We start from the raw sequence: 26,105 nt of genomic DNA, 5'->3' as shown, positions 1-26,105 counted from the left end.
AGAAAAGAAAAAGAATTTTAGTTGAAATAAAACAAGTGTTTTGAAGGATTTAATCTGTTTTTAATGATAAAGTACGGACTCTAATTATCTAGTGATAGTCTTGTCATGCCGCGATGGGAGCAGTTTTACTTCGATTGGAATTCGATCTTCTCTGATAATTTTCGGATGTTTTTCTCTATAAATAGGGTCGTATTTCCCCGTTTTTCAATCATTAACAATCATCTTTCTATTCTCTCTCTCTCTCTCTCTCACTCTCTCTCTCTCTCTCTCTCTCTCTTTCAAAGTTAGAAGCTTATTCTTTCTCCCTCTTTCTAAGCCTTGCCTTTTCAAAAACAACATTCATCCATCACGAGACTTAAATTAATTGTTTGGTTTAATATTTTTATTGAAGTTACTAACTTCTGTATTGTTTTGATAGAAAGAGATACGAGGCAACAAAGTGAGTAATTTCATTGCTCATATCTTTAGAAAGCATGCTTAGATTATTTTAATTCCTAGTATCATGTTTAGGTTGCTCCCTATTTCTTATATCATGTACGCTAGTATCATGTTAGGGCTAAAGCTTTGATTTTTATTATTTAGTGACATGCTAGGATTTTTTATTAATATTGTTAGTATCATGCCTATGATCTTGTTAATATTTTGCTTTTATGAGATTATTATGATGATGATGATGATTTGTTGTATCAATATTATTATGTTGCTTGATATTATTGTTATTGCTTGATCACGCCCTCCCTTGCAGGTTTAAAGGGAATTTGTACTTGAAATCACGCTTAATAAGATAATTAATAATTTTATTTACGCTAATATGGTTTTAATTCAAGTGATCGCCAATAATAGATTTATTTGTACATTAGTATTCAACCAACATAGATTAAACAGGTTTAAGATTAATATATTGTTTATATGTTAGTCAGAAAGTGCACATGAATATGAGAAGAATAAAGTAGAGGCCTATTTTTAGGGCAGGTTCAATCTCTTTTAGGTTGGATTTGTACCTTCATCCCCGAATAACCAGTCATGGTTCAGGACCACTATGGAGTTAGCGATCTCATGGATCGTGAAGGGGTGTAACCTTCACCCTGTGAACAGTTTACAAGTTCCTAAAACTTATTAACGACTCTTTTTCTCTAGCTTCCTTCCCTTTGAACGCCACCATGCTTAAGTGTATGATCACAGTGGGGTTCAACTGTGGGATGTTTGAAATATTTCCTACAATATTGCACTCTAGATGAGCTTGAGGAGAAGCGTAAAGAGTCCATGGTGAACATGGAGTGTGTTAGGGTGGATCCCTCTGAGGTGGGAATGATTTTTGAATCATGGTAAGAAGCTGATGTTTATTATAATGCATATAGTAAGCAGGAAGGATTTGGGATGCTGCTTGCTCAAAGTGCGTATAAGATTGTGTAAGGAGTGCAGGTAAAACGTGCTGCAACGTGGAAATGTGATTGTTATGGAAAACTAGACACTAGGAAGAGGGTTGCGGGTAAAGGACTATCAAGGGAGTTTGAAGGGGAATCGTGGCAATAAAGAAGTCGAAAAAATATGGTATTGGTGCAAAGGTGTATGCTAAATTGTTGGAAAGTGGTTACTAGGAACTGAAGAAAGTGGAGTTGAAGCATACTAATCATAATCCAACCCTATCTAAAGCAATGTGTGTTCCAAAGTACAGGATAGCTGAATAGGAGAAAGTGTCGTTTATGAGGCGAAGGCTTGAATTTGGTGCTGATGTTGGTATAATTTCCTCAAGAATGCATAACATGTTAGCTAGTGAGAGGAATGGCTTAGCCAATATGCCATTTACTAAGAGGGACATGAATAATTATAGGGCTAGGAAGAAGAAGCTGAAGTTTTAAGATGGTGATGCAAATGCAATGATGGATTATTTCCAGATGACGTAAAAGAACAACAAGAAATTCTATCACATGCAAAGGTTGGATTCTAATGGGGTGCTACAGGATGTGTTTTGGGTTGATGCTAGAAGCCGAGCTGCTTACGAGGATTTCGATGATGTCGTGTGTTTTGATACTACTTTTCTGATTAATAAATATGATTTGCCCTTTGCAAATTTTGTAGGTGTAAATCATCATGGGCAGACAACATTTCTTGGTTGTGCCCTAAAATCTAGGGAGAATACAGAAACTTTCAAGTAGGTGGATGCTATTTTTGGACTGCTTATTTTGTTATTATTTTTTATTTCTATAACTTTTGTTTGAACACTTATTTTTGGACTGCTTATTTTGTTTACTATTCTGTTTTGAAATGTTATGGTAGGTGGGTCTTTTCAACATGGATTGATGTCATTGGGGGAAATCCTCCTATGGAAATCTTGACTAATCAAGACGCAGCAATGCGCAAAGCATTGAAGGAGGTTATGCCACAAACAAGGCATAGATGGTGTCTGTGGCATATCACTGATAAGTTTGGCAGCAAGTTAAGCAAGTGTAAAGGGTATTCTGAGTTTGAAGAGGAACTCAAGAATATAATATATGATAGCTTAAGTATGGAGGAGTTTGAATGAAGGTGGAAGCAGTTCATAGCACAGTATAAGTTGGAAAGTAACATGTGGTTGGTTGTATTGTATTCAAAGCGTGAAATGAGGATTCTTGCGGCCATGAAGCACATGGTTTGGGCTGGAATGAAAACCACGCAGAGGTTGGAAAGCATTCACAATTTTTTTGATGAAGTTTTCGATAAGAATACAGGTTTTTGTGACTTTGCCGAGAGATATGTGAGGGCTATGGACCATCGGGTGGATGCAGAGAGGTTGGCTGATGGGAATTTTGCTATTTATCTTCGTGGCTTAGTCACAGATTTCAAGATTCAAGAGACGTTTAGGAATGATTACACTTATGCTAAATTCGTGGAAGTACAAAGACAGTGCAAAAGGTTGATATATTGTAATTGTTCAAGCATAAAAGAGCTTGGATCTGGGATGTTTAAGCACTTAATTAAAGACAGAGTTTATGTTTTCAGTGAGCTTGATAAGAAGGAAATGAAAGTAAATAAGTGGAGAATTTATCGGGTTTTGTATAGTTCACAGACTGAAGAAGTGGAGTGTAAATGCAAGATGTTTGAATGCAGTGGCATTCTTTGCAGGCATTGCCTCAATGCTCTTGAAGTGCAACAGGTACCTGCTGTGCTTAATAAGTACATCCTGGATAGATGGTGTGAATATATTCACCGCAAGAATACTAGAGTGAAGATTGCATACCATGATCTTTCTAAGACTATAGAAGTTCATCATTACGACAGGATTATGATTGCATTTGAGCCTATTTACCGCCTTACTAGTGAGACAGATGAGGCATTGAAAATGGTTATTGTTGGGTTTCGGAAAGTCAGAATTTCCGCGGAACAAAACCCGACCCCAAGACCCGCTCACAATTAATATAACTAAAAGACATAAATAACAAGATAGAGTGAAAAGACCATCTTACCCTTGACGCGTGCTTCGCTCGTTTAATGAGCTCTTACTTCGAAAGCCGAGTCTCGCAAGCGCGTAGACCTCCAACGATAGTCCACCCGCAACAACGACCCGAACGGTCTCTAACTCGGAGTTTAGCCGAGTTCAGACCAATCGAGTTTTATGTGAACTTAAAGGTTTTCTCACTTTAGGGAGATGCCTTTTTGAGTTCCAACTCAAGTGGAATTCTCAAGTCCCAATACATGGGTATTTATAGAGAACTCCAAGAAACATTCCACTCTCCCATCAATGTGGGAAAGTTGGTAAAAATAAATTTTCCGTTTTATTTTTAAATCAAAAATAAAAAAAAATATCAAAGCAATAATTAATCAACAAGTGGCAACAAGGAGGGAGAGGGTAGGTGAGGACCACAAGGGGAGGGGACCATTTCCTTCCTCCCCTAGCTTCCCCAAACCGCTACACTCAAGCCCACCCGAGCCAACCACGCCGTGCCACGTGGCGCCCAGCCTTGGGCACCAAGGCCTGCCTAGTTGGTGCCTTGGTGCGTGGCTAGGCCTGCTGCGTGCGCGTTGTGCGTGCGGGCTGGTCAAAACCTCGGCCCAGCAAGCCACGCACATATGCGGGCTGTTGGCCGTGGCCTACTGCTAGCCGTGCTAGCACGCTAGCGCATTGTTAGTTGTTAGCTGATGCGCGCGCTAGCGCATTGCTAGCTGCTGTGCATACTAAAATGCTTGGTAGCATTGGCATGCTAGCACCATTTCCCCCTAGAACTCGGTTTTCTCAGGGCATCCCGATGCTAGGGGTATTTTGGTAATTGTTGATTAAATAATTGATTTTTACTGTCTCATCTTTTATTCATTCGACTCGACTTGCGACGCCCAGTTTTGATGCTCTTAGCTCGATTTTCCGACGTCAATGTTCAGAAAACTCGAGCGACTCATTAATTCCTTCCAAACTAATTTGTCGTGTCGGATCGTTAGTTGCTTGGGTGTGACCCGAAGGGTTCAATCAAGATTAAGCTGTAATATTAATTATAGAAGAATATTTACTGATCGGAAGCGGCCTCTAACTAGTTACTCCGATCACATTACCTCACTAAATAATTAGCTTTCTAATATTTCCAAACCCTCTATTGGAATAATACACTTGTTCGAAGGACACCATTCCTATCAATCTCCCACTTGTCCTTCCGGACAATTGCGCCTTTTGTGTATAGCCTATTTCCTATGTCACTTAATATATCTTCATAAACTATAAGGTAATATTATTCATCATCCTTATTACGTCCAGTAGTGTTTCACGAAATCCGAGTTTGACTGTCAATAAACAGATGATTTCTTAAAATCAATGTGAGCACGGCCATGCATTTTACAGTCTCGGTCTTCGAGAGGCCTTGTAACAACAAAGACATGTTTCCTATGGTTAATAGAGGGACATTTCCAGTCTTGTGTTGTCAGCTTCTCTTACTAAGAGGACCTAGCTGCCCGAGTGTTGTCGTTATAATCCCTATGTACGACAAACGTTTGACGAACATCAAACGGACTAGTACTTGTAGACACCTGATTGTGTCTCCCCAAAACCAAACATAGTGACGAATATCTTTCACGTCATTTGATTATCGATCAAGGTGAGATGTGAAAGAGTGTCGTGATTCCTTTGTTTATAATAAAAATACTTCTTTCTGTTTTCAAAAATCATTCATTTCGTACTCTATTTACGAAAACCATCCAGTCCAGTTTAGTTTGGTCCATGATAAGGGTCCAATAATTGGTTAGCTGTATGGGGCTTGAAAAGACCTTTCCAACGATATATTTTAAGCCCAATTCCGATGAATAATGAGGAAGTTATGACCCAAAATACTAAACTAGGCTCAAACCGGATTTTACCTATGGCCCAATGATCATGTGGAGGGTCCAAAGGTTTAATCCCATTCCTAAACTAATTAGGAGTTATTAGATATGAAAGAGATACGAAACTCTATCCAAAACTGAAACCTTTCCACTATTTGGGCCATATCTTTTTATTTGCAAAAGATTTTAATCTGATTCTATCTGGGTTAAAAAGTAGACTTCGAGAGCTTTCCAACGACATAATATATGACTTATTTCGACTTCTAGATCAAAAGATATGTGAAGGGAATATTTCAAGCATTACCCTAAACTTGAACCACACTGTGATCATACACTTAAGCATGGTGGCGTCCAAAGGGAAGGAAACTAGAACAAAAGAGTCGCCAACAAGATTTAGGAACTTGTAAACCGTTCACAAGGTGAAGATTACACCCCTTAACGATCTTGAACCAAATAGGGTTCGGGGATGAAAGTACAAATCCAACCTAAAAGAGATTGAACCTGCCTTAAAAATAGGCCTCTACTTTATTCTACACATATATATTCATGTGCGCTTTCTGACTAATATGCAATCAATAGATTAACCCTAAACCTGTTTATCTATGTTGGTTGAATATAATGCACAAGCAAAACTATTATTGGCGATCACTTGAATTATAATCAAATTAACCCTAAACAAGATTATTAATTATCTTATTAAGCGTGATTACAAGTACAAATTCCCTTTAAACATGCATAAAAGGCGTGATCAAGCAATAACAATAAATAAGCATCAAGCAACATAATAATCATAATAACAATCATAATAATAATAACAATAATAATTAAAATAATCATATCAACGCTAAAGCATAATAATAGCAAGATCCTAGGCATGATACTAACAAGATTAATAACAAACCCTAGCATGTCGCTAAACCATAAAAATCAAAGCTTTAGCCCTAGCATGATACTAACATGATATTAGAAAAGAGTAAAAGGCACCCTAAACATGATACTAGAAAGCAATAATAACATCCTAACATGATACTAGGAATTGAACAAATTTAAACATGCTTTCTACAAGAATAGAGCGATAAGACTACATACTTTGATGCCTCGTACCTCTTTCTAATAACAAAATACACGCGTTAGTAACTTCAAGGAAAATATTAAACAAAACAATTAAATCAAATAATGGAAATGGAGATTTGGGACCAAACCCTCATAAATTATAACCTTTCACATCTAGGGCGAAGGCAACTTCGAACTCGGCTAGGTGTGTCTAGAACTAATGTATGAGGAACTTTGTTTATGAAAAGCTAGAGAGATGAGAGCATTTAGAGAATAGATGATTCTAGATGACTGACGATTGTGGATAATTGTAGATGATTGTGGATAAAAACGGAGGTTCAGGACCTTATTTATAAGAAAACAGTCCGGAAATAGGTAGAATTTGATAAGGAATAAAACTCCACGGTGTCGCCGCAAAACCAAACTTGTCGCTTCGCGACAAGGCTTGTCGCGTAGAGACAGGCCTGTCGTTTGGCAATAGCCTGGATTCCTACGCGCTTTCAAACACAGAGTACACTTATCAATCAAAATTGACTTTTAAAGTCCGTATGAAAATTGAAATCGTATTTTTCATAAAATAATATTTTATTCCAAGTAAAACTTATCAAAATATAATTATTAATTCTAATTTTATTATCACTTAAAAGAACCTTCTAGAGAATTATAGAAGACTATAATTAACTCTAATAACTTTTAGGAATAATAATTAACATTGGGCCCTCCCCTAGATCATCGGGCCGCATGTAAAGATTAACCGGGCCTAGTTTAGTATTTTGGCCATAACTTCCTCATTATTCATCGGAATTGGGCTTATAATATATCGTTGGAAAGATCTTTGCATGCCCCATCCAACTAAACTATTATTGGACCCTTGTTGTGGACCAAAATAAACTGGATTTACTATTTTCATAAAATAGAGTTGTTTTTCGAAAACAGAAAGAAAGGATTTTTAATAAAAACCAACCGCAACACCGGACCTTTCACAATTTCACGTCATTCGATTATCATTCGACGCAAAAGGTATTCATCACTGGGTTTTGTTTTGGGGAGACACATTTGGGTGTCTACAGAAGCCCCCACTTTGACTGAGTTTGGAGAAACGCATGTTTCGAAAACGAGAGTTAAAGTATCGATAGGGACGGAGAATGATTCAGAACGTTCTGCGATCTTGAATCATTCTTGTAACACCGATACCTGCAAACTAGTGTTAGTTAAATAGATAAAAGAGTTAAGAAACGTGTATCTTGCACCGTCGACGACCGTCTCTGAAGGTAGCCGATTTGTTTCATTTTGTTTTGACGACCTTCTACAAGCTAGAGAACGTCATCCGCCTGAAGACAGCTACGCTTGGAACTGCCTCCAATTTCCACTGTGATAATCTTCCGCTAGCCAGGGAACACTATCGAAGACTGCTTTGCTTGAAACGATCCTCTTCCGCTTTGTGACCATTTTCCACATCTTAGGGAACACGATCGAAGATAACTTTGCTTGAAATCACCTTCATTTGTTGCGATAATACTCTGAAGAAAATTATCGAAGACCAACGCTTGTCGATCTTTTAAAGTTCACTTGAACTTTGCTTCCGCTATGCCAGTACGTCGGCACTTTTGCTTGCTTGTGAACCATTACGTCGGTGCCTTTGTTGTTTATGAACCATTATGTCGGTGCCTTTGTAGTGAGCCAATGTTCAGGCGCTTTATGCGAAGTGAGACGATCTTTTTACCAAGTCGATCAGTTGATTTAATCGTAATCGAGTCAATCATCATGTTAAGTTTCTTAGAGGGACTAACTGGCGTACCAAGGAACCCAAACCGCTGCACGAGGTTCACATAACCATATTATGGAGCCCTGTACTCTGTCCCCGCTCCAGCGCTAGCCGGAACTGCTTGTCGCCGCTATTTCTGCTTGTCGCCACGCGAAAAACATGTCGTTTAGCGACAGAGTCGGGTTTTTTAAATACCCTCCCTTTCTTCTTCATTTTCCACTGCTGCTGTTTTGTTTTTTCGTATTTGCTCAAAACTTCGATCTTCTCGTTCTTGCTCAATTCTCAATCGAATTCGCTCAAACTTGTGGAAAATCAAAGCTTATTTCATCTATTTTCCCGATCCATGTAAGTTTTACTCAAACTCAACTCGGTTTTTGCTGAATTATGCATTCTTTGTTCGCGACTTTTCCGAAAATCCGAATATGTTCTTGCTTAATTTGCTTCTTTTGTTGAGTTTTATGTCTTAAACTTGCTTGATTATGCTTACACATTGCCTTGGGAGTGTTTCGAGACTTGTTTGACTCAATTTGGTGAAGAATGAGCGATTTACCATTGTTGGACCTCTTGAGGTCGTGAAGAACAATGTGATCCGTTCTTTGTGTTTTTACTAGTTCTTCTTGTACTATTTGTCACAATATTTATGATAGTATTGCAAGAAATTGTTTGGTTGCTTGAAAATGCTAATTATGCTTATATTGAATTTGTGCTCTGTTTAGTGCTTCGTACTCCATTTTTTTGCGAACATAGTATCATGCGGCTAGGCGAACCTTAGATACTACAGAGCCTTAATCTTTATTATTTTCATAATATAGCATGGTTAGGAAACACGACTCTAGTTCTCAGTCGAGGGACACACGCCAGGAGGACGAGCCTGTCGGCGAGGGTGAGGACCCCTCTACTAGACTTGGACCTCTTCCAAAGTGGGATGAGCACACTCTTTTCTTTTCTCCTGAGCACCATATTTCTGAGCGGGTGCGACGCGGGCTCATCAGCGAGAGGACTCGCAGTCATGGTTCTGGCAACAACGTCATCGGTACGCTAATAAAGCGTACTTTAGCAAAGACTAGGCGTTGCGACAATTGTGGGAGTCTTGTGGGTTGACTCCCCCTTTTGGGCTACTCAGGCCATGTACTCCTATGATGGGAGTAGCCTCGTTGTCCGAGCTTTGGTGGAGTTCTTTTGGGACACCACCAACACCTTTCACTTTCCCTGGGTGAGATGACGGTCACTCCTGCCGACTTCAGTCTCATCACAGGTTTGGAGTTTCGTTCTTCTCCACTGCCATTTGACAGTGATATTACTGTCTACTCGCCGATGGTTTTGGATTTATTGGGTCTGATTGCTATTCCGGCCCGTGCTGAGGCTCAGCCGGGACAGCTTAGTTCCTGGTGCATCCGCCGTTCCACCTTAGTAGCGGCTTTTGAGGATGATGCGACCACTCGCGAGCAGCGGGTGCGCATCTTTGTTCTTATTTTGCTGTTAGGGACCTTTTCTCCTGACAAGGGTAGTCGACTACTCCTCTACTACCTGAGAGCTGTTCGCGACCTTCACCTGGTCAGGACGTATGATTGGGCCAGCTTGGCCTATTCTGACTTTCTTCTGGGCCTACGACGTTTTTGCCGTCACAGGGCCTTGTCTGGAGAGGTCGCACTTTCAAGTTTCTGGAGGGTCGTAGAGGTATATTTCTATCCTTTTGAAATTAGCTCTAGACTTGTGCAAACATTTGCTGACTTTCTCTCATCTGTGTAGATTTGGTTCTATGATTACTTCCCCTCACTTTCGCCGACGAGTACCTCACCTCGCGAGCTCCCCGTTGGCGCCAGTTGGGGAGGTCGTACCGGCCAGGTCGAGACTGCACGTATTCGAGATCTGATCCTCTCGGTAGATTCTCGTGAACACTTGTTTTTTGATATTACTCTTTTGAGAGCTTTTATCTTACATAGCTGTTTTGTAGGAGCCTGGCGTGGTATACCGACCATGGGCTGATTTGGCTATACCTGAGCTGGTCGCGCGGTATACTACCGAGCGTCGTTATTTTTAGGGGACGTATGACGTTACAGTGTATCTTGGCGAGAGAGTAGCTATTCAGCACTCCTCGGATGTTTTCGTCGTCCCCACTCGCCCGCCTCAACATATGTTTCATGAGGCGTTGACGCGTGACTCCGCGAGCCGGTCGTCTCCCTGGCGATCTCATGTCCATTTGGAGCAGAGTTACAAGGATGACTTGCTGCCTTTGCTAGCGCCGACCCCTGTTTTGTCTGAGGAGGCAGTGGTATGCTATACTTTTTATTTTTCTTTAGGTAGCCCTTAAGTGAATTCTGATCATTTGAATTTTATTTTATCAAGCTGGACCTAGGGAGTTCGTCCCTCCGAGGGGGTTTATCCATTACCAGGGTATGTTCGGACCGATTGAGGAGATGATTCCTCCAGACCTCGAGGATCAACGTTTTGTGGAGCACTCCATTCCTCGTCACCGAATTCGGGTGAGCTTATCTATTTTCTTGCTTTTGTATTTGTTCTGTATTATCACTGAATTTATTCTTTTGACAGTTTTCTTGCGAGGTGGTGACAACCATGGTGAGGTGTATAGACGCCTTTCGCAGCCACCTCGTGAGGTTACGTAACCGAGCTACCTGTCGGAGGAACGACGTTGAGGAGGTATCTCTCTTGTCTTTCTTTCGCCACCTTTTATTATATTCTTTACTCGGTATCTGACTTGATTTACCTTTGCAGGGACAGCCTATTCCTTCACCCCGCACTCGGTCGAGACCCGAGGCTAGGAGAGAGCCGACTAGATCTGGCTCAAGGCGTCGCCGAACTTCTGATGGCGGCCGAGGTGGCCGGTTTGAGGCTGCTCCAACCGAGGACTCGGTTTCTTCGCCTGAGGATGTCTTTGCTGGGCCGACGGGCCAAGGAGGAGTGACATCGGCTCCTTCGATGGGTGGTGGGATGTAAGAGGTAGGCTCGTCGTCGCAGCAGCCCTTGCAGCCTCAGCCGTTGTCGATTGGTGAGCCTGGGTGGATTGGCCCTGAGCTGAGGTTTCCGCCGACTGGTTGGTCAGGAGATGGTGAGGGGCATACACCCCAGACTACAACGTTCTTTGATATGATGGGCGTACCTGTTCATCTACGGCCTCGGGCACCATAGTTTGTACATGTGCTTATTTATTTATTTGACTTCATAGGACTTGGTCCGTTGTATTATATGACTCACATACTAGACATATTGTATATACAAATTTTTATATTAAGCCTGTTTTATCTTTGCATTTTATTTTTCATTTTATGTGCATGTAAACGTGTGCAATTGTGACTTAATTTTTGCGCAAAAATTTCCGTAATTTTTATTATCAATGGAGGGTATCCGACTTTCTCCCTAAAAAAAAATGAAAAATAAAATGATTTCGACTAAAAATAAGCCTAAGCCCAATTTAATCAAAATAAAAAAGCAATATGGATTGGAATTGTATATAGGGGTATTGAATAACGGGGTGTAATGTGCAAAATCAAAGTCGAATCGAAGTCAGAAAAACGCGGTTTGTATAATGCGTAATTGTCCCTAGCTCAGACGCGTTGTCGCCAGGCGACATTCGTTGTCGCCACGCGATAAAACTAGTCGTTTGGCGATAGACTTATTTTTTCAAATCCTTTCAGAATTCGGAATCAGCCAAAAATTGTTTATAAATAGCCCCTAAATCTGACGATTTCTGTATAATTCAAACAGATTAACTCAAAAATTAATCATGGCTTTAATTAAGAAGAGTTTTTGTGAATTCACTCGTGAGTGGTGTCGTTCTTTAACTGCTAAGGGGAGAAAAGAACTTGACTTTTTCAATATGGGGGGTATTTATGGCATAAAGTGCGTAGATCTTGATATAGACTTCATTCATACCACCTTAGAATATTGGGATCCTAATACTCATTGCTTTAGATTAGGCTATGATGAAATTTGCCCTTTACTAGAAGAGTTTGGTGCCATTCTAGGCTTTCCTTCATTAAATCTTTTAGTAATGCCTAGGGTGAGTGAGTATTATTACAAAGATTATGAGCGTTTCCTTGACCTTAGGGGTAAAGATCTAAAAATAATAGTGCATGGTAATAATGTTGATTTAAAAGAATTTGCACGTTTTTATTTTGATAGACCACGCTCTGAATCTTTTCATGTTTATAGGAGAAGAGCTTTCCTCTTTTGCATGCTTAGCCAATATTTTCACTAGTGGAAAAAATCTTATTTGTAACAAGCTATTTGTAACGGACATATGATTTTCCGTTACAATTAAGTCATTCGTAACGGGCAAATTCAATGTCCGTTACAAAAAAGTTGTGAATTGGGCAGGAAAAGGGTTATTCGTAACGGACAAATTGGTGCCCGTTACGAATAAGTGGTTATTCGTAACGGACAGATAGGTGCCCGTTACGAATAAGTTAATATTTGTAACAGGCATTATTCTGCCCGTTACGATTAACTAACTAATCGTAACCAACAAATATTGCCCGTTACAAATAGAAAAGTCAACAGAATTTTGACCTTGTTATTTGTAACTAACATGGGGTGTCCGTTACGAATAAGGTTTTTAAGTAAGCCCTAAATTTTTACTTTCCCCTTTCTCAATCCCTCTGTCAAAAAATTTCCTCTTTCTCTCGCGCGCAAGGTTGTCGTCCTCACCTCCCTCAACTCCATTGAAGGAGCTCCAAGCTCAGTTCAATCTTTTGCTCCTCTCATTCTCACTCTTCTCCTCCATTGAAGCGCACTTTGAGTTCTCCAATATTGAAGCGCATTTCGAGTTCTCCATTATTGAAGCGCACTCCGAGTTCTCCATTATTGAAGCGCACTCCGAGTTCTCCATTGAAGGGCTTTTTGAGTTCTCCATTGAAGCGCGGTCTGAGTTCTCCATTGAAGCGCGGTCTGATTCTCCATTGAAGCGCACTGAGTTCTCCATTGAAGCTCGGTCTGAGTTCTCCATTGAAGCTCGGTCTGAGTTCTCCATTGAAGCGCACTGAGTTCTTCATTGAAGCGCACTGAGTTCTCCATTGAAGAGTTCTGCTTCCTGTAAGTTGCTCCATCTCTCTCCTCCCCCAATTTATTAACCCTTGTTTCAATTTGCTTAATTGCAATTACTTAATTTTAGGTTTTTTTTCCCCAAATTAATTGATTGATTTAATTGCAATTTTTTTACCCCTAAAACTGCACCTAATGCTAAGCGTTTGAAGGTTAAATTGAGTGAGAATGGTGGAAATTTAGTGAAAAATTGCAATAATTTGCGAAACCCAGAAAAACCCATTTCTGGAAATGTAAAAAGGTTGAAGAAAAACCCTCCTAATCCTTGTTTGTATTGTTGGAAATCTGGGAAAAAACCCAGCTCAAGATCTGATTTTTCAGTTGGTTCTGATGCTAGATTGCGTGAAAATGGTGTTTAATTTACTTCCAACTTTCTGCAAATTCAAATTTGTTTTTTTTTCTTTTTTTTTTTTGTCTAATATTTTGTGAATTTTTGTTATGTTAATATTTATAATGCATTATATCTTCATATGCCTAGATACCCGTTCAAGATTTACTCCTAAAGGAGTAAATCTTGAATAGTCCCCGTTTGGGACTGTTCTTGGAATTGTATTCTCACTTAGGATGTAAATGGTTGATTGTTTTTCGGAAGTAAAGGTAATTTCGTTTAAGCATTCCGTAATGTGTTCTCTGGGTACATACGTAATTAAGAAATCAATTACGTCGTGTACTTGGAGAACCTTAGGGAAATGCTGCCGAAATTTCTTTAGGTCCGAAAAGTGGTCAACCATTTTCTAGTGGGAATACACTTCCAAGGATGGGTTAGGTTGGAGCGATAAGGACCTTTGAAATCATGCATCTGGAGTATGTTGATATGTGATGTTGAATATAATTTTTTTCTTGGGATTTAATCATACATTGTTAGAAATGGACCGTCGTTGGATGTATAATGCTTCTCGAACCACACCGGAATACTTAGACGGGGTCAAAGAGTTCTGTAGAGTCGCAGTGCAACACCAATGGAGTACTCTGGTTGAACAAAGGCTAACCAAAGTAAGACCTATTTTCTGCCCTTGTCGTGATTGTAACAATGTGAAAAGGTGGGAAGACATTAAGAAAATAGAGGACCATTTGATTATTCGTGGGTTTATGCCAGACTACAATATTTGGTATTGGCATGGTGAAAAATTTCCTCCCATGGATAATTCTTCTTCTATTAACGGCAATGGCAATGAAGCTGATGAATTTGAGCCAAATGGTTTTGAGGAAGATGAAGTGGGTTCTAATGATGACATGGAGGAAGATAGGATAGATGAGATGATAGACGGGTTAGGTGATCATGTTAATGAAGATTCTCATATATATGAGAATGTGTTGAAAGCAGCTGAGACACCGTTGTACCCTGGTTGTTCTAAGTATTCCAAGCTTTCTGGGATTCTAACATTGTACAACTTGAAAGAGAAGAGCGGGTGGACCAACACTAGTTTCACTTTGTTGTTGGAAACCCTATCTGATATGTTTCCAGAAGGAAATGACATTCCTAAGTCGACTTACTATGCGAAGAAATTGATGTGTCCATTGGGTTTAGAGTACTCCAAAATCCATGCTTGTCCGAATGATTGTGTGCTATATCGAAAGGAGAATGCAAAATTGGATGCTTGCCCAAAGTGTGGTGTGTCACGATACAAGCGAGAGGGCGCAAATAAGGATCCCTTGAAGTGGCCACCAGCTAAGGTAGTATGGTATCTTCCCATAATACCAAGGTTGAAGCGTCTGTTCTCAATTAAGGATGAAGCGGAAAAATTGGTGTGGCATGAAAATGAGAGGAAGAAAGATGGGTTGATTAGACACCCGGCTGATTCATTGCAATGGAAAAACATTGACAAGAAATTTCCAGAATTCGGGAAGGAGCCGAGGAACATAAGACTGGCATTAAGTACGGATGGGATGAATCCATTTAGCACTCTTAGTAGTCAACATAGTACATGGCCCGTTCTTCTGTCAATATACAACCTACCTCCTTGGTTGTGCATGAAGCGCAAGTATATCATGTTATCACTTCTAATCCCAGGTCCTAAACAACCTGGCCATGAGATAGATGTTTATTTGGAGCCCCTTATTGACGATTTGAAACTGTTGTGGGATGAAGGTGTTGTGACATTTGATGCTCTTTCAGGTACAAATTTTCGATTAAGAGCCATGGTGTTTTGTACCATAAATGATTTCCCTGCGTATGGAAATTTGTCAGGGTACAAAGTTAAAGGAGAAAAACCATGCCCTATTTGTGAGGATGACATGGAAATTACACGCTTGAAGCATTGTGGCAAGAATGTGTATATGCATACTAGATGATCACTTCGTCGAAATCACCCATACCGGAAGATGAGACAACAATTCAACGGGCATGTTGGGAACAGAGTGAGTCGTGCGCCATTGACAGGAATTGAATTGTATGAAAAAATTAAGAATGTTAAGACAATCTTTGGTAAGATGCACAGAGAAAAATCGAAGAAGGGTGTGTTGTGGAAAAAAGTGTCTAAGTTGTGGGATCTGCCTTATTGGAAGCACTTGTCGGTTCGACATTGTCTTGATGTTATGCATATTGAAAAAAACGTTTGTGAGGCACTAATTGGGATTTTGTTGAATATCAAAGGGAAGACAAAGGATGGTGATAATGTGCGTAGAGACATGAAGAAAGCCAAAATTCGACCTAAGCTATGGCCCGAGGATAATAACACAACGAAAAAAGCATTTTTGCCCCATGCGTGTTATACATTGTCTAGAGAAGAAAAAAGGGTCTTTTGTGAGTGTTTGAAAGGAATCAAGGTTCCGACGGGGTATTCATCGAACATAGGGCGTTTTGTTTCTACTACTAATAAGAAAGTTGTTGGTATGAAGTCCCGTGACTGTCATGTGATGATGCAAGTGTTTATGCCAATTGCACTCCGAGGCCTTTTGCCAAAACATGTTAGGCATGCTGTTGTGAAGCTTTGCTTGTTTTTCAATGCAATTTGCAGTAAGGTGATAGATCCAAAAAAACTTGACGATATGGAATATGATATTGTTGAAACATTATGCAAATTCGAGATGTATTTTCCTCCTTTTTTGACATAATGGTTCACCTTGTTATGCACTTGCCTCGTGAGATAAAAGAGTGTGGTCCTGTATTTATGCGTTGGATGTACCCTTATGAGAGGCAAATGGGTACTTTGGCAGATAAGGCAAAAAACAGAGCAAATCCCGAAGGGAGCATCGTTAAAGGAACCATAGCCGAGGAAGCAGGGAACTATTGTTCAGTGTTTTTAGCTAAGGCTAAGGAAATAGGGATTCCAACTTCTCGTCACGAGGGAAGACTACAAGGGAAGGGTACAGTAGGTCGGAAATTGGTTAAGCCTCCACTTGATCGATATAAGAAAGCCCACCGATTTGTGCTTCAAAATCTATCTGCAGTTCATCCATACATTGAAAAACACCTTAATGAGTTGAAAATTCACAATCCCAAGATCAGCTCCTACGCGTTGATGCAGGAGCATAATCGCCACTTTGTTGAGTGGTTTGAAAGCCAAGTGAAGCTTGAATTGAGTAGGAATGAGAATGTTTCAGAAACGATCAAGTGGCTTTCACGAGGTCCACAACCACTTGTTTATACTTATGAGGGTTACGATATCAATGGATTTACTTTTGCCACTTGTCGTCAGGATGAAAAAAGTGTGCAACAAAATAGTGGTGTTGTCGTGGTTGCATCTTCTACTGAATACTCAAGCTCTAGGGATACAAGGCCAGTTGAAGCTACACAGGAATATTACGGTGTCATTCAAGAAATTTGGGAGTTGGATTATGTTGATTTCACAATTCCTTTATTTTGTTGCACATGGGCTGATAACCGTCGTGGTATGAAAATCGATGAGTTATTTGGATTCACCTTGGTTGACTCTAGTCGATACATTGATGGTGAAGAGCCTTTTGTATTAGCCTCACAAGTGAAACAAGTATTCTACATCAAGGATAATATAGATTCGCAATGGCGTGTTGTAGTTGAAGGCAAGCGAAAAATTGTGGGTGTGGAAGATGTTGTGGACGAAGAAGAGTATGACCAATTCGATGACATCCCGCCTTTGACAATGGGAGTGCAACCTCTACAAGAAGGGGAAGATATTGTTGATGATGAAGAGTATGATCGTGAGGAAGGGGAAGTGGTTCCTATATCTACAGTCGAGGTTTGTGTTATTGTATTCCTTTAACAAATATATTTGTATTGTTGGCTATAAATATTGAATTTATTAAATTGGTATATATTTAAATCATTAGTTACTTTATTGTATAGTTTTTACATTAATATAATTTTAATGTTATGATTTTGATTCCAATTCTTATTAATTTCATTCTTTGTGTAGGTGTAGGCTACTACAATGGAAGAAAACATAGGTGATCGTGATGGACATGAACAATCTGGTGACATGGATGTCTCCACTTCCCAAGGAAAGTCATCTACAAGAAAAGGACGAGGCCCATCTAAAGCAGTCCAAACAACTACACCCATGTTCCTCGAATTTGATGAGTTTGACATGCCTACGGGAAAGTGGGAAGCTGCCTATGGGAAGCAAATTGGTAATTGTGCTCAAAGAGTTAACATTAATGTGAAGGGATATAAGAATTATGATAAAGTTCAAAAGCAAAACTTGTGGGAGGAGAGTAAGGTAATTAAGATATAAATATGGTTAGTGATACTTATAATTAATTCTAAATATTAACAAACTCTAATTTTGTAGCGGAAGTTCCACATTGATGATCCCAAGGGTATTAAAGAGAAGAAGTTCCACGAAGCTGTTGGTGCTAGATTTAGGAAGCACAAGTCTTGGTTAATTTCACGATTCATTACTAGGGAAACATCACCTCCGCCTGACTCACCAAGTGCAAACATTAAGCCTTGGGAGCTTTATGAAGGATACATCACAGAAGAGCAATGGAAAGAGTTTGAGACATATTGCAATACAGATGAATTTAAGGTATGCAATTATGAAAGTAATTTCCACATACTTCATTTCAACTATAACACTACTTACACTAGCTTTTTCATTTGTAACAGGCTTTGAGTGAAAAAGGCAAGGAAAATGCAAAGAATAATAAGCATCGCCACCATCTAGGCTCCAAGAGTTATGAGAGGGCTCGAGTTGATTGGAGTAAGACCAACAGAATTCCAGCAGAATCATCTTCAACCTCAACCACAACAGATTCCACGACAAGCAGTGTAATGAGTGAAAAGCTTAAAAACCGGTCTATGTGGTGGATTTTGGCCCGTCAAACTCGTCGTGCAGATGGATCGTGGGCTATAGACCCGAAGAATACCGAAACCCAGCAAATTGCCAGTGCTATTGTAAGTATTGTTCAGGTTTTGGCTGTAATTTTTGAGCTGATCAGTTCTGATCAGTGCTGATCTGTTCCGATCAGTTCATGTTTGGGCTGTAAATTTATAGCTGATCAGTTCAGATCAGTTCCGAACTGTTGTGATCTGTTCTGAACAGTATAGAACTAAATTGATCAGAACAGATCAGAACTGATCAGAACAGTATAGAACTGAACTGATCAGAACAGATCAGAACTGATCAGAACAGTATAGAACTGATCATAACAGTTCAGAACTGATCCGAACTGATCAGAACAGTTAGGTACTGATCAGAACAAATAAGAACTGAATTGTTCTGATCAGGGGATGTTTTTCATAGATAGGGGCAATAATGAGTCGTAATGACCTCGTCTTGAATTTGAAATATCCAAAATGTCCTTCCTATATACTTGTTTATCTCTAAGATTGGTTCGTTAATCCGTTGATAATATGGATAAGAGGCGGAACACATCACCACCTCACAAGCCAAAACCATGACACCTTCTAATTATAACATTGAAATTTATAATAATCAAATATTTTTCCTCTAGAAATTAATTAAGCATAAATTAAATTTATATCTTTATCTCCACGAAACATTTAAATATTTTATCCTATTCAAAAATAATTTTATACGGAGTAAATCCATTCCCGGTCCCTAAACCTAATAATGGTACATGAAAAAAAAATAAAAAAAAAAATTCATCATAAATATAAGAACAGGCTGCAGAATGCAGACATCTAATATTTCTGATGTCTAGTAGTACACAGCCAGGCAGCTACCTATATTATACTAGTAACATCAAATATTATTATTACATACATCTTCATAACAAATCATCATTCACACAAAAATTTTGCTAAAAATTTTGATCAGGGGATGTTTTTGCTGAAAATTTTGGCTCTGATCATTAACAAACTGATCTTTTTGAAGCAATTATTGAACTGATCAGTTCTAATCAGTTCAGGTTTGGTCTAAAATTCTTGAGCTGAGAAGTGTAATGTTGTGGCAGAAATTTGAGAGCTGATCAGTTCAGATGTTGGCTGGAATTTAAGTTCTGATCAGTTCGGATCAATTCAGATCGGTTCTGATCAGTTCAGGTTTTGGCTGAAAATTTTAAGCCAACCAGATCTGATCAGTTTAGTGTTAAGGTTCTGCCAAATTATGAAATTTTCTTGGAATCTCATTATGTAATTCTGTTGCTGTATAATATGTTTATTTACATTTATTTTGTTAATAGTTGGAAAACTTGGAAAAGAATGCTGAAGGAAACGATTCAAGTGAAGGTATTGGTATGGATGCCCTGAACAAGGCTTTAGGAAAAAAGGATCACCGCGGGCATGTAAAAGGACTAGGAAGGTGTGGGGTTGGAGTTAGTCACACACAAGTATTTGGGAAGGGACATAGAAAGGGTAAATCATCCGGCCAAGGTGGATGCTCATTGGAAGAGTTAGAATCAATGAAAGCTACCCTAACTCAAGAATTTGAGGCGAGGCTAGATGAAAAGGTTGAAGAGAAGATTGAAGAGAGGATTGAAGAGAGGATTCAAGAGAGGTTGGATCAACGTGTGGCAATGGAGGTGAAAGCTTATCTCGCCAAATTACTACCACATATGACCGGTGACGTGAAGGCATTTCAAGGAATGCAACTGAAGACGACCATGGAGGCAACACAAAGCACTCGTGTGATAGAGGTATATGTCTTATGAACTAATACTAAAGATGTGACTTAGCATGGTTAACATGTATAATATTGATCGAGTGTTTTGTATTATGTAGGTAGCCACTAAATGTCGCCTTGCTTTGAAAGATGAGTACAATCAAAATTTAGTGGTTGTGGCAGATGGAACGGTATATCCTGTTATCGGTGGAGTTACTCACAACCTGAAGATGTTACCCGATCATTACAGGGTTAGTGTGGACAACCCTTATCCCGATTGTGCCCTCCTTGATATACCGATACCGAATGCCGATGGTGTGACTAAGTTGGGTAAAGCCAAGTCTGCCTTTGTACTATGGCCTGTTGACATGGTTTTTTTTGATGAAGAGGTATATTCGTCTACTATTGACATTAAATTCCATCATTTTTGTATATTTTACGAGGACTAATATTCGTCTTTTCTTAAAGGTTTCACCATCACCCAAAAAGAAGCATAGATCTACCCAAAGCAAAGAAGGGGACGATAGTTGTGGCGTTAAATCAAGGCAATCTACCATCAAACCCACAAAATTCCAACCACTTGAAGATAAAATTGTTGAGACTTTTGGTAAGGGGTGTGAGTTGTTGTATTGGTTAATGAGTTCTGATGATGCAAAGTATGATACAACATCGGTACTTTTAAAGGCCTCGATGTTTCATTTTGACAGCGACAAACACATTTGGGTAACTGCTACCGATGTACGTGAATTTCTAAGAGGAGCATGGGCTAATGTTTCATTGATCCATGTTTATATCATGTAGGTTACTTAATAATCCTTTACATTGGTTGTTTTATTTAATATAATAATATTTTTACTTCTATAATGCTGATTTTTCTTTGTCATGTAGGTACTTAGTAGACAATGTCATCGACCTTTTCAACAAAACTGAGATCACATTCTTTTGTCCCCAACTCATTTCTGAATCTTCAATTAGAGTGATTACCTTGAAACTTATGTGTATGTGAAGAATGCATTTTTGCATGAATTAGATAAGGCGGGTAAACGTTGCAAATTCATAGTGGCTCCATATGTAGCAAGGTTCGAACTATGTTTTTAATACTTCCACTAAACTTGTTTTTATAAATGATTTGTTTTCTAATACTCTAACTTATCTTTATCTTTTAAATGATGTAGTGGACATTGGGTTCTTGTGGTGGTAGATCTACAATTAGGTTTAGCGTATGAGTTTGACTCTATGAAGCAACCTAAAGAAAATCCAAGACCAATGAGAATTGCCGAAATCATGATGACGTGAGCCACTAACTTCAAATTGTGCCCAATTGAGTTTCTATTTTCATATTGTTTCTGGTGTTGTAGATTATTTTGTTCTAAGTGCCAAATTATCTATCATTTTTGTAGGGCTTATAAAGTATATCGGGCAAATCTCACAGGGAATGAATTGAAAGCACATAGGCAAAAATTGAAATTCATACAAATGGAGGTAAATACACAACTCACCCCGTTTTATCATACATTGTTAACTTTGAATATAAAATGTCCTTACTATTTGTTATATATGCTAGTGTGCTCAACAAAAAGGAGGCGTTGAGTGTGGCTACTACATTATGAGATATATGTATGAGATTGTTACTTCCCACTTGGATTGCAAAGGTGTCTTAGAGGAGGTTAGTGTGGCGATGTTATGTGTTTTAATCCTATTCATAGAAACCAAAATATAAGTTAATTATGGATGTTATGTGTTTTGTTTCTGTAATTTGAACCAATACATGAAAAATAGGAAAGATATAAGTCCTTTAGGCAATTTTGAAGCCTTTTTGGCTTTATATGCTCCCAAAAGGGGGTAAATGGTCCTATTACATTGATTTCAATTCATAGAAACCAAAATATAAGTTAATTATGGATGTTATGTGTTTTATTTCTATAATTTGAACCAATACATGAAAAATAGGAAAGATATAAGTCCTTTAGGCAATTTTGAAGCCTTTTTGGCTTTATATGCTCCCAAAAGGGGGTAAATGGTCCTATTACATTGATTTCAATTCATAGAAACCAAAATATAAGTTAATTATGAATGTTATGTTTTTATTTCTATAATTTGAACCAATACATGAAAAATAGGATAAATATAAGTCCTTTAGGCAATTTTGAAGCCTTTTTGGCTTTATATGCTCCCAAAAGGGGGTAAATGGCCCTATTACATTGATTTCAATTCATAGAAACCAAAATATAAGTTAATTATGGATGTTATGTTTTTATTTCTATAATTTGAACCAATACATGAAAAATAGGAAAGATATAAGTCCTTTAGGCAATTTTGAAGCCTTTTTGGCTTTATATGCTCCCAAAAGGGGGTAAATGGTCCTATTACATTGATTTCAATTCATAGAAACCAAAATATAAGTTAATTATGGATGTTATGTGTTTTATTTCTATAATTTGAACCAATACATGAAAAATAGGAAAGATATAAGTCCTTTAGGCAATTTTGAAGCCTTTTTTGCTTTATATGCTCCCAAAAGGGGGTAAATGGTCCTATTACATTGATTTCAATTCATAGAACCCAAAATATAAGTTAATTATGGATGTTATGTGTTTTATTTCTATAATTTGAACCAATACATGAAAAATAGGAAAGATATAAGTCCTTTAGGCAATTTTGAAGCCTTTTTGGCTTTATATGCTCCCAAAAGGGGGTAAATGGTCCTATTACATTGATTTCAATTCATAGAAACCAAAATATAAGTTAATTATGGATGTTATGTGTTTTATTTCTATAATTTGAACCAATACATGAAAGATGGGAAAGATAGAAACCCCTTAGGCAATATTGAAGCCTTTTTGGCTTAATATGGTCCCAAAAGTGAGTTAATGGTCCTACTTTCATTGATTTCAATTCATAGACACCAAAATATAAGTGGATTATGGATGTTCTGTGTTTTATTTCTATATTTTGAGTTTTATTTCCATAATTTAGACCATAACATTTATTCAAATGATTTTTTCTATTATGGATTGTTTTTATTTTGTAACCTCATTTGTATGCTTTTTTTTTTTTTTTGTTGTTAATAGGATTATTGTCCAAGGAAAGCCCCGTATGATATTGAAGATTTGAATGTGGTTCGAGAACAGTGGGCGCACTACTTTAGGACAAAGTATCTATTGAATGCATAACGGGCGTTTATAGTGCCCGTTACGAATAGAGTCTTATTTTAGTTCAAATAAAGACTTATTCGTAACGGGCACCTGATATGCCCGTTACGAATACATTATTCGTAACGGGCACCTGAAATGCCCGTTACGAATAACCCATTATTCGTAACGGACATTTTATCTACCCGTTACGAATAACGTGTTATTCGTAACGGACACCGCCCGTTACGAATAATATTGGCCATCCGTAACGGCCGCATACGTAACGGACGCTGCCCGTTACGGATGGGCCCTTTTTGCCCGTTACGGATGATGTTTTTTCCACTAGTGTTTCTTACTAATGGTAAAAATAATGATGGTCAAGCAATTATAATATATGTGCTAGAACAAATCAAATCTGGGAGAAATCCAATGCCATTAATCGTTGGAGAGACTATGCTTAGTTTTGATGAATTGAAAAAGAATCCTGAAGCACCTCTTCGAGGCTCTCCAATTTTATTACAGGTAGAAAAATAATATTCTTAATTACAGAAATTAAAAACATATTTTTGTATAGCAATACTGATTATGTGCATTAATTTTTACAGATGTGGCTCATGGAGGGACTAGAATTGATTAGTCTTCCTGATAATATTGACAAATATACCCCCAATTGCTTTGTTCGACAAAAGAAACGTTTCTCCTTGAAGATGGGTCGTCGTGAGTGGGGCAAAGTTTTTGCCTGTTGTGACTTCTCCATTAAATGGTTCGTTCCCTGGTGGAAGCTTGAAAAGATGATTGGTTGTAATACCCAACCCTTTTGCCGTCTTTCTAGTTTGTCAAAATTGACCTTTTATTATCCCTGTAGAGTAAAGAGGCAATATGGGATTGCGCAAACCATTCCTACGGGAGATCTTCGTCGCCCTTATGAATTCCCTGTTTCACAAGAAGTTGAACGATTTGACAAGTATTTGTGTGCTAGGCCTTTATGGGAAGTGATTACCGAAAAGGTTCCACCTTCTTTGTCCAATGATGTGAAGAAATGGTTGACTGGTATATCTCAAAAGGAGCGAACCAAAGTTGAGAAGACCAATGTGAAGACTTGCCTTGGTGACAAGAAATTTCCTGCTAAGGAACGTCTAGGTGAAAGAGTTGAGTTTAAGACTCCTGTGATGCCTAAGAAGAAGAGTGATAATAAAGACAAAGGGAAAAGAAAGGTGGACTCTACAGAAAAGAAGGTTTGGGTAGAGAAAAAGCATGGAGTTTTAGCTGTGGGAGAGACTATCCATACTAAAATCGAATGTAGATCCTCTAATGGATGTCTCTTAGCAAAAGTGATGGATGAAGAGGAAGGTTCTGACAAGAATTGGAAAAGAATTAAGAAAGAAAAGAAAGATTAGAGCATTGCTTTTCCTTCAATTTATTAGACAATTTAAGTTAATTTTAATTTTTTTAAGCTTTATTTAAATTCCATTAATAATGTAATTCTTTACTTATTAATGCAATTTCAGCTTTTTAATTAAATTAACTTTACATTAAATTATTTAAAGCAATGAAAACAGCTTAAAATATTTTTTCTGAAAAAATTTCTTCATGTACGGAAGTCGAAAAAACTTCCAGAATGCACCAAAGTTGTCCAGATGTCCGCAGAGAATTGGCGCTACTCATACGAGTCTGTCGCCAGACTTTTCCAGCTGTCGCCTGGCGACACGCTTGTCGTTTGGCGACAAGGTCTTTTTTTTTTTTTTTTTTTGCTTTTGTCAATGCTGGGACGTGAAATTCTTAATAATTAAAGTGGCCGCTTCCTTTAAAGGGTTGCCTACGTATCCTTTCTTAAGGAATCATGCCAAACGTAGCTCTCTTGAGTGTCCTACTCAAGTAATTATGGGTAGTACTTCTTAAGTTGGTCAAGATTGGTCATGTTTGAGAATTCATTGTCGTCCATGTTAGTTAATTGAGTTGCACCTCCTGACAAGATTGTTTTGACAATGTATGGTCCGGACCAATTGGGCCTGAATTTGCCTTTTGGATCCAAAACATTTTTCCTTAGTGCTTTTAGTACCCAGTCTCCAACCTTGATGTTTCTTGTCTTGACCTTCTTGTTGAAGTGTCTATCCATACGAGTTTGGTAGCATTGGGTATGATGTAGAGCTTCTAGTCGTTTTTCATCAAGTAGAATTAACTCTTCATACCGTGCTCTAGTCCATTCAACTTCATCGAGTTTACTTTCTAACACAATGCGTAGAGAAGGTATTTCTAGCTCTACAGGGTGCACGACATCCATTCCATAGACTAGGGCGAATGGCGTGTTTCCGGTTGACGTTCGAATTGACGTGCGATAACCCCAAAGTGCAAAATGGAGTTTGTCAGGCCAATCCTTGTAATTTTCTATCATTTTCTCGATTATAGTTTTTAAATTTTTATTAGATACCTCAACTACTCCATTTGCTTGAGGTCTGTAAGGGGAAGAATGGTGATGTTGAATACCATAATTTTGTAACAATTCTTCACATTCGGCTTGAAAGTGAGTTCCATTGTCAGTTATCATCTCATGTGGGACTCCGTATCGACAAATTATTTCCTTTCGCTACAGAGTGCTACATGTTTTGTAGTGAGTTTAGCATATGATTGTGCTTCAACCCACTTTGTGAAGTAATCGATTGCTACCAAGATGTACTCGTGACCTCCTGTTCCAGGAGGTGTGATTTTTCCGATTATATCGATTCCCCATGTTGAGAATGGCCATGGTGAGGTGTAAGTGTAGAGAAGAGATGGAGGAATATGTTGCAAGTTTGCATAAATTTTGCACTTAGGGAATCCTTTTACATATTGATG

The 26,105-nt window shown here is 38.5% G+C and overlaps 3 protein-coding genes and 1 pseudogene across 3 annotated transcripts; all 4 read left to right on the top strand.

Moving 5' to 3' along the window:
- The first annotated feature begins 1,928 nt into the window (after positions 1 to 1,928).
- Positions 1,929 to 2,524, top strand: LOC145571171 (protein FAR1-RELATED SEQUENCE 8 pseudogene; annotated as a pseudogene).
- Positions 2,525 to 2,599: 75 nt separating this feature from the next.
- LOC145571170 (protein FAR-RED ELONGATED HYPOCOTYL 3-like) lies at positions 2,600 to 13,515 on the top strand. Its single transcript, XM_081630246.1, has 2 exons — positions 2,600 to 3,343; positions 13,309 to 13,515. The coding sequence occupies exons 1-2, from the start codon at positions 2,600 to 2,602 to the stop codon at positions 13,513 to 13,515; spliced, it is 951 nt and encodes a 316-aa protein (XP_081486372.1).
- A 508-nt stretch (positions 13,516 to 14,023) lies between these two features.
- On the top strand, positions 14,024 to 15,448 carry LOC145571169 (uncharacterized). The gene has a single exon (XM_081630245.1). It carries the CDS (start codon positions 14,024 to 14,026, stop codon positions 15,446 to 15,448), a length of 1,425 nt encoding a protein of 474 aa, XP_081486371.1.
- A 5,671-nt stretch (positions 15,449 to 21,119) lies between these two features.
- Positions 21,120 to 23,312, top strand: LOC145571168 (uncharacterized). The gene is made up of 5 exons (XM_081630244.1): positions 21,120 to 21,218; positions 21,315 to 21,431; positions 21,540 to 21,621; positions 21,704 to 21,805; positions 23,211 to 23,312. Exons 2-5 carry the CDS (start codon positions 21,376 to 21,378, stop codon positions 23,310 to 23,312), a joined length of 342 nt encoding a protein of 113 aa, XP_081486370.1. The 5' UTR covers positions 21,120 to 21,218; positions 21,315 to 21,375.
- Positions 23,313 to 26,105: the final 2,793 nt, after the last annotated feature.

The sequence above is a fragment of the Chenopodium album genome, chromosome 12, assembly GCF_948465745.1.
Source record: "Chenopodium album chromosome 12, dcCheAlbu1.1, whole genome shotgun sequence".
Classification (NCBI taxonomy): Eukaryota; Viridiplantae; Streptophyta; class Magnoliopsida; order Caryophyllales; family Amaranthaceae; genus Chenopodium; species Chenopodium album.
Note: the sequence above shows the minus strand (reverse complement) of the source record. Positions and strands in the feature narration are given on the sequence as shown.

Bases quoted from the DNA above. Each gene is read 5' to 3' on its own strand.
- LOC145571168 (XM_081630244.1), top strand. From the start codon at position 21,376: ATGAAGCAACCTAAAGAAAATCCAAGACCAATGAGAATTGCCGAAATC. The intron at 21,432-21,539 runs GTGAGCCACTAA...TCATTTTTGTAG, and splicing joins ATTGCCGAAATCATGATGAC to GGCTTATAAAGTATATCGGG. The intron at 21,806-23,210 runs GTTAGTGTGGCG...TGTTGTTAATAG, and splicing joins GCAAAGGTGTCTTAGAGGAG to GATTATTGTCCAAGGAAAGC.
- LOC145571170 (XM_081630246.1), top strand. From the start codon at position 2,600: ATGAGGATTCTTGCGGCCATGAAGCACATGGTTTGGGCTGGAATGAAA. The intron at 3,344-13,308 runs GTCAGAATTTCC...AAGCGTTTGAAG, and splicing joins TTATTGTTGGGTTTCGGAAA to GTTAAATTGAGTGAGAATGG.
- LOC145571169 (XM_081630245.1), top strand. From the start codon at position 14,024: ATGGACCGTCGTTGGATGTATAATGCTTCTCGAACCACACCGGAATAC.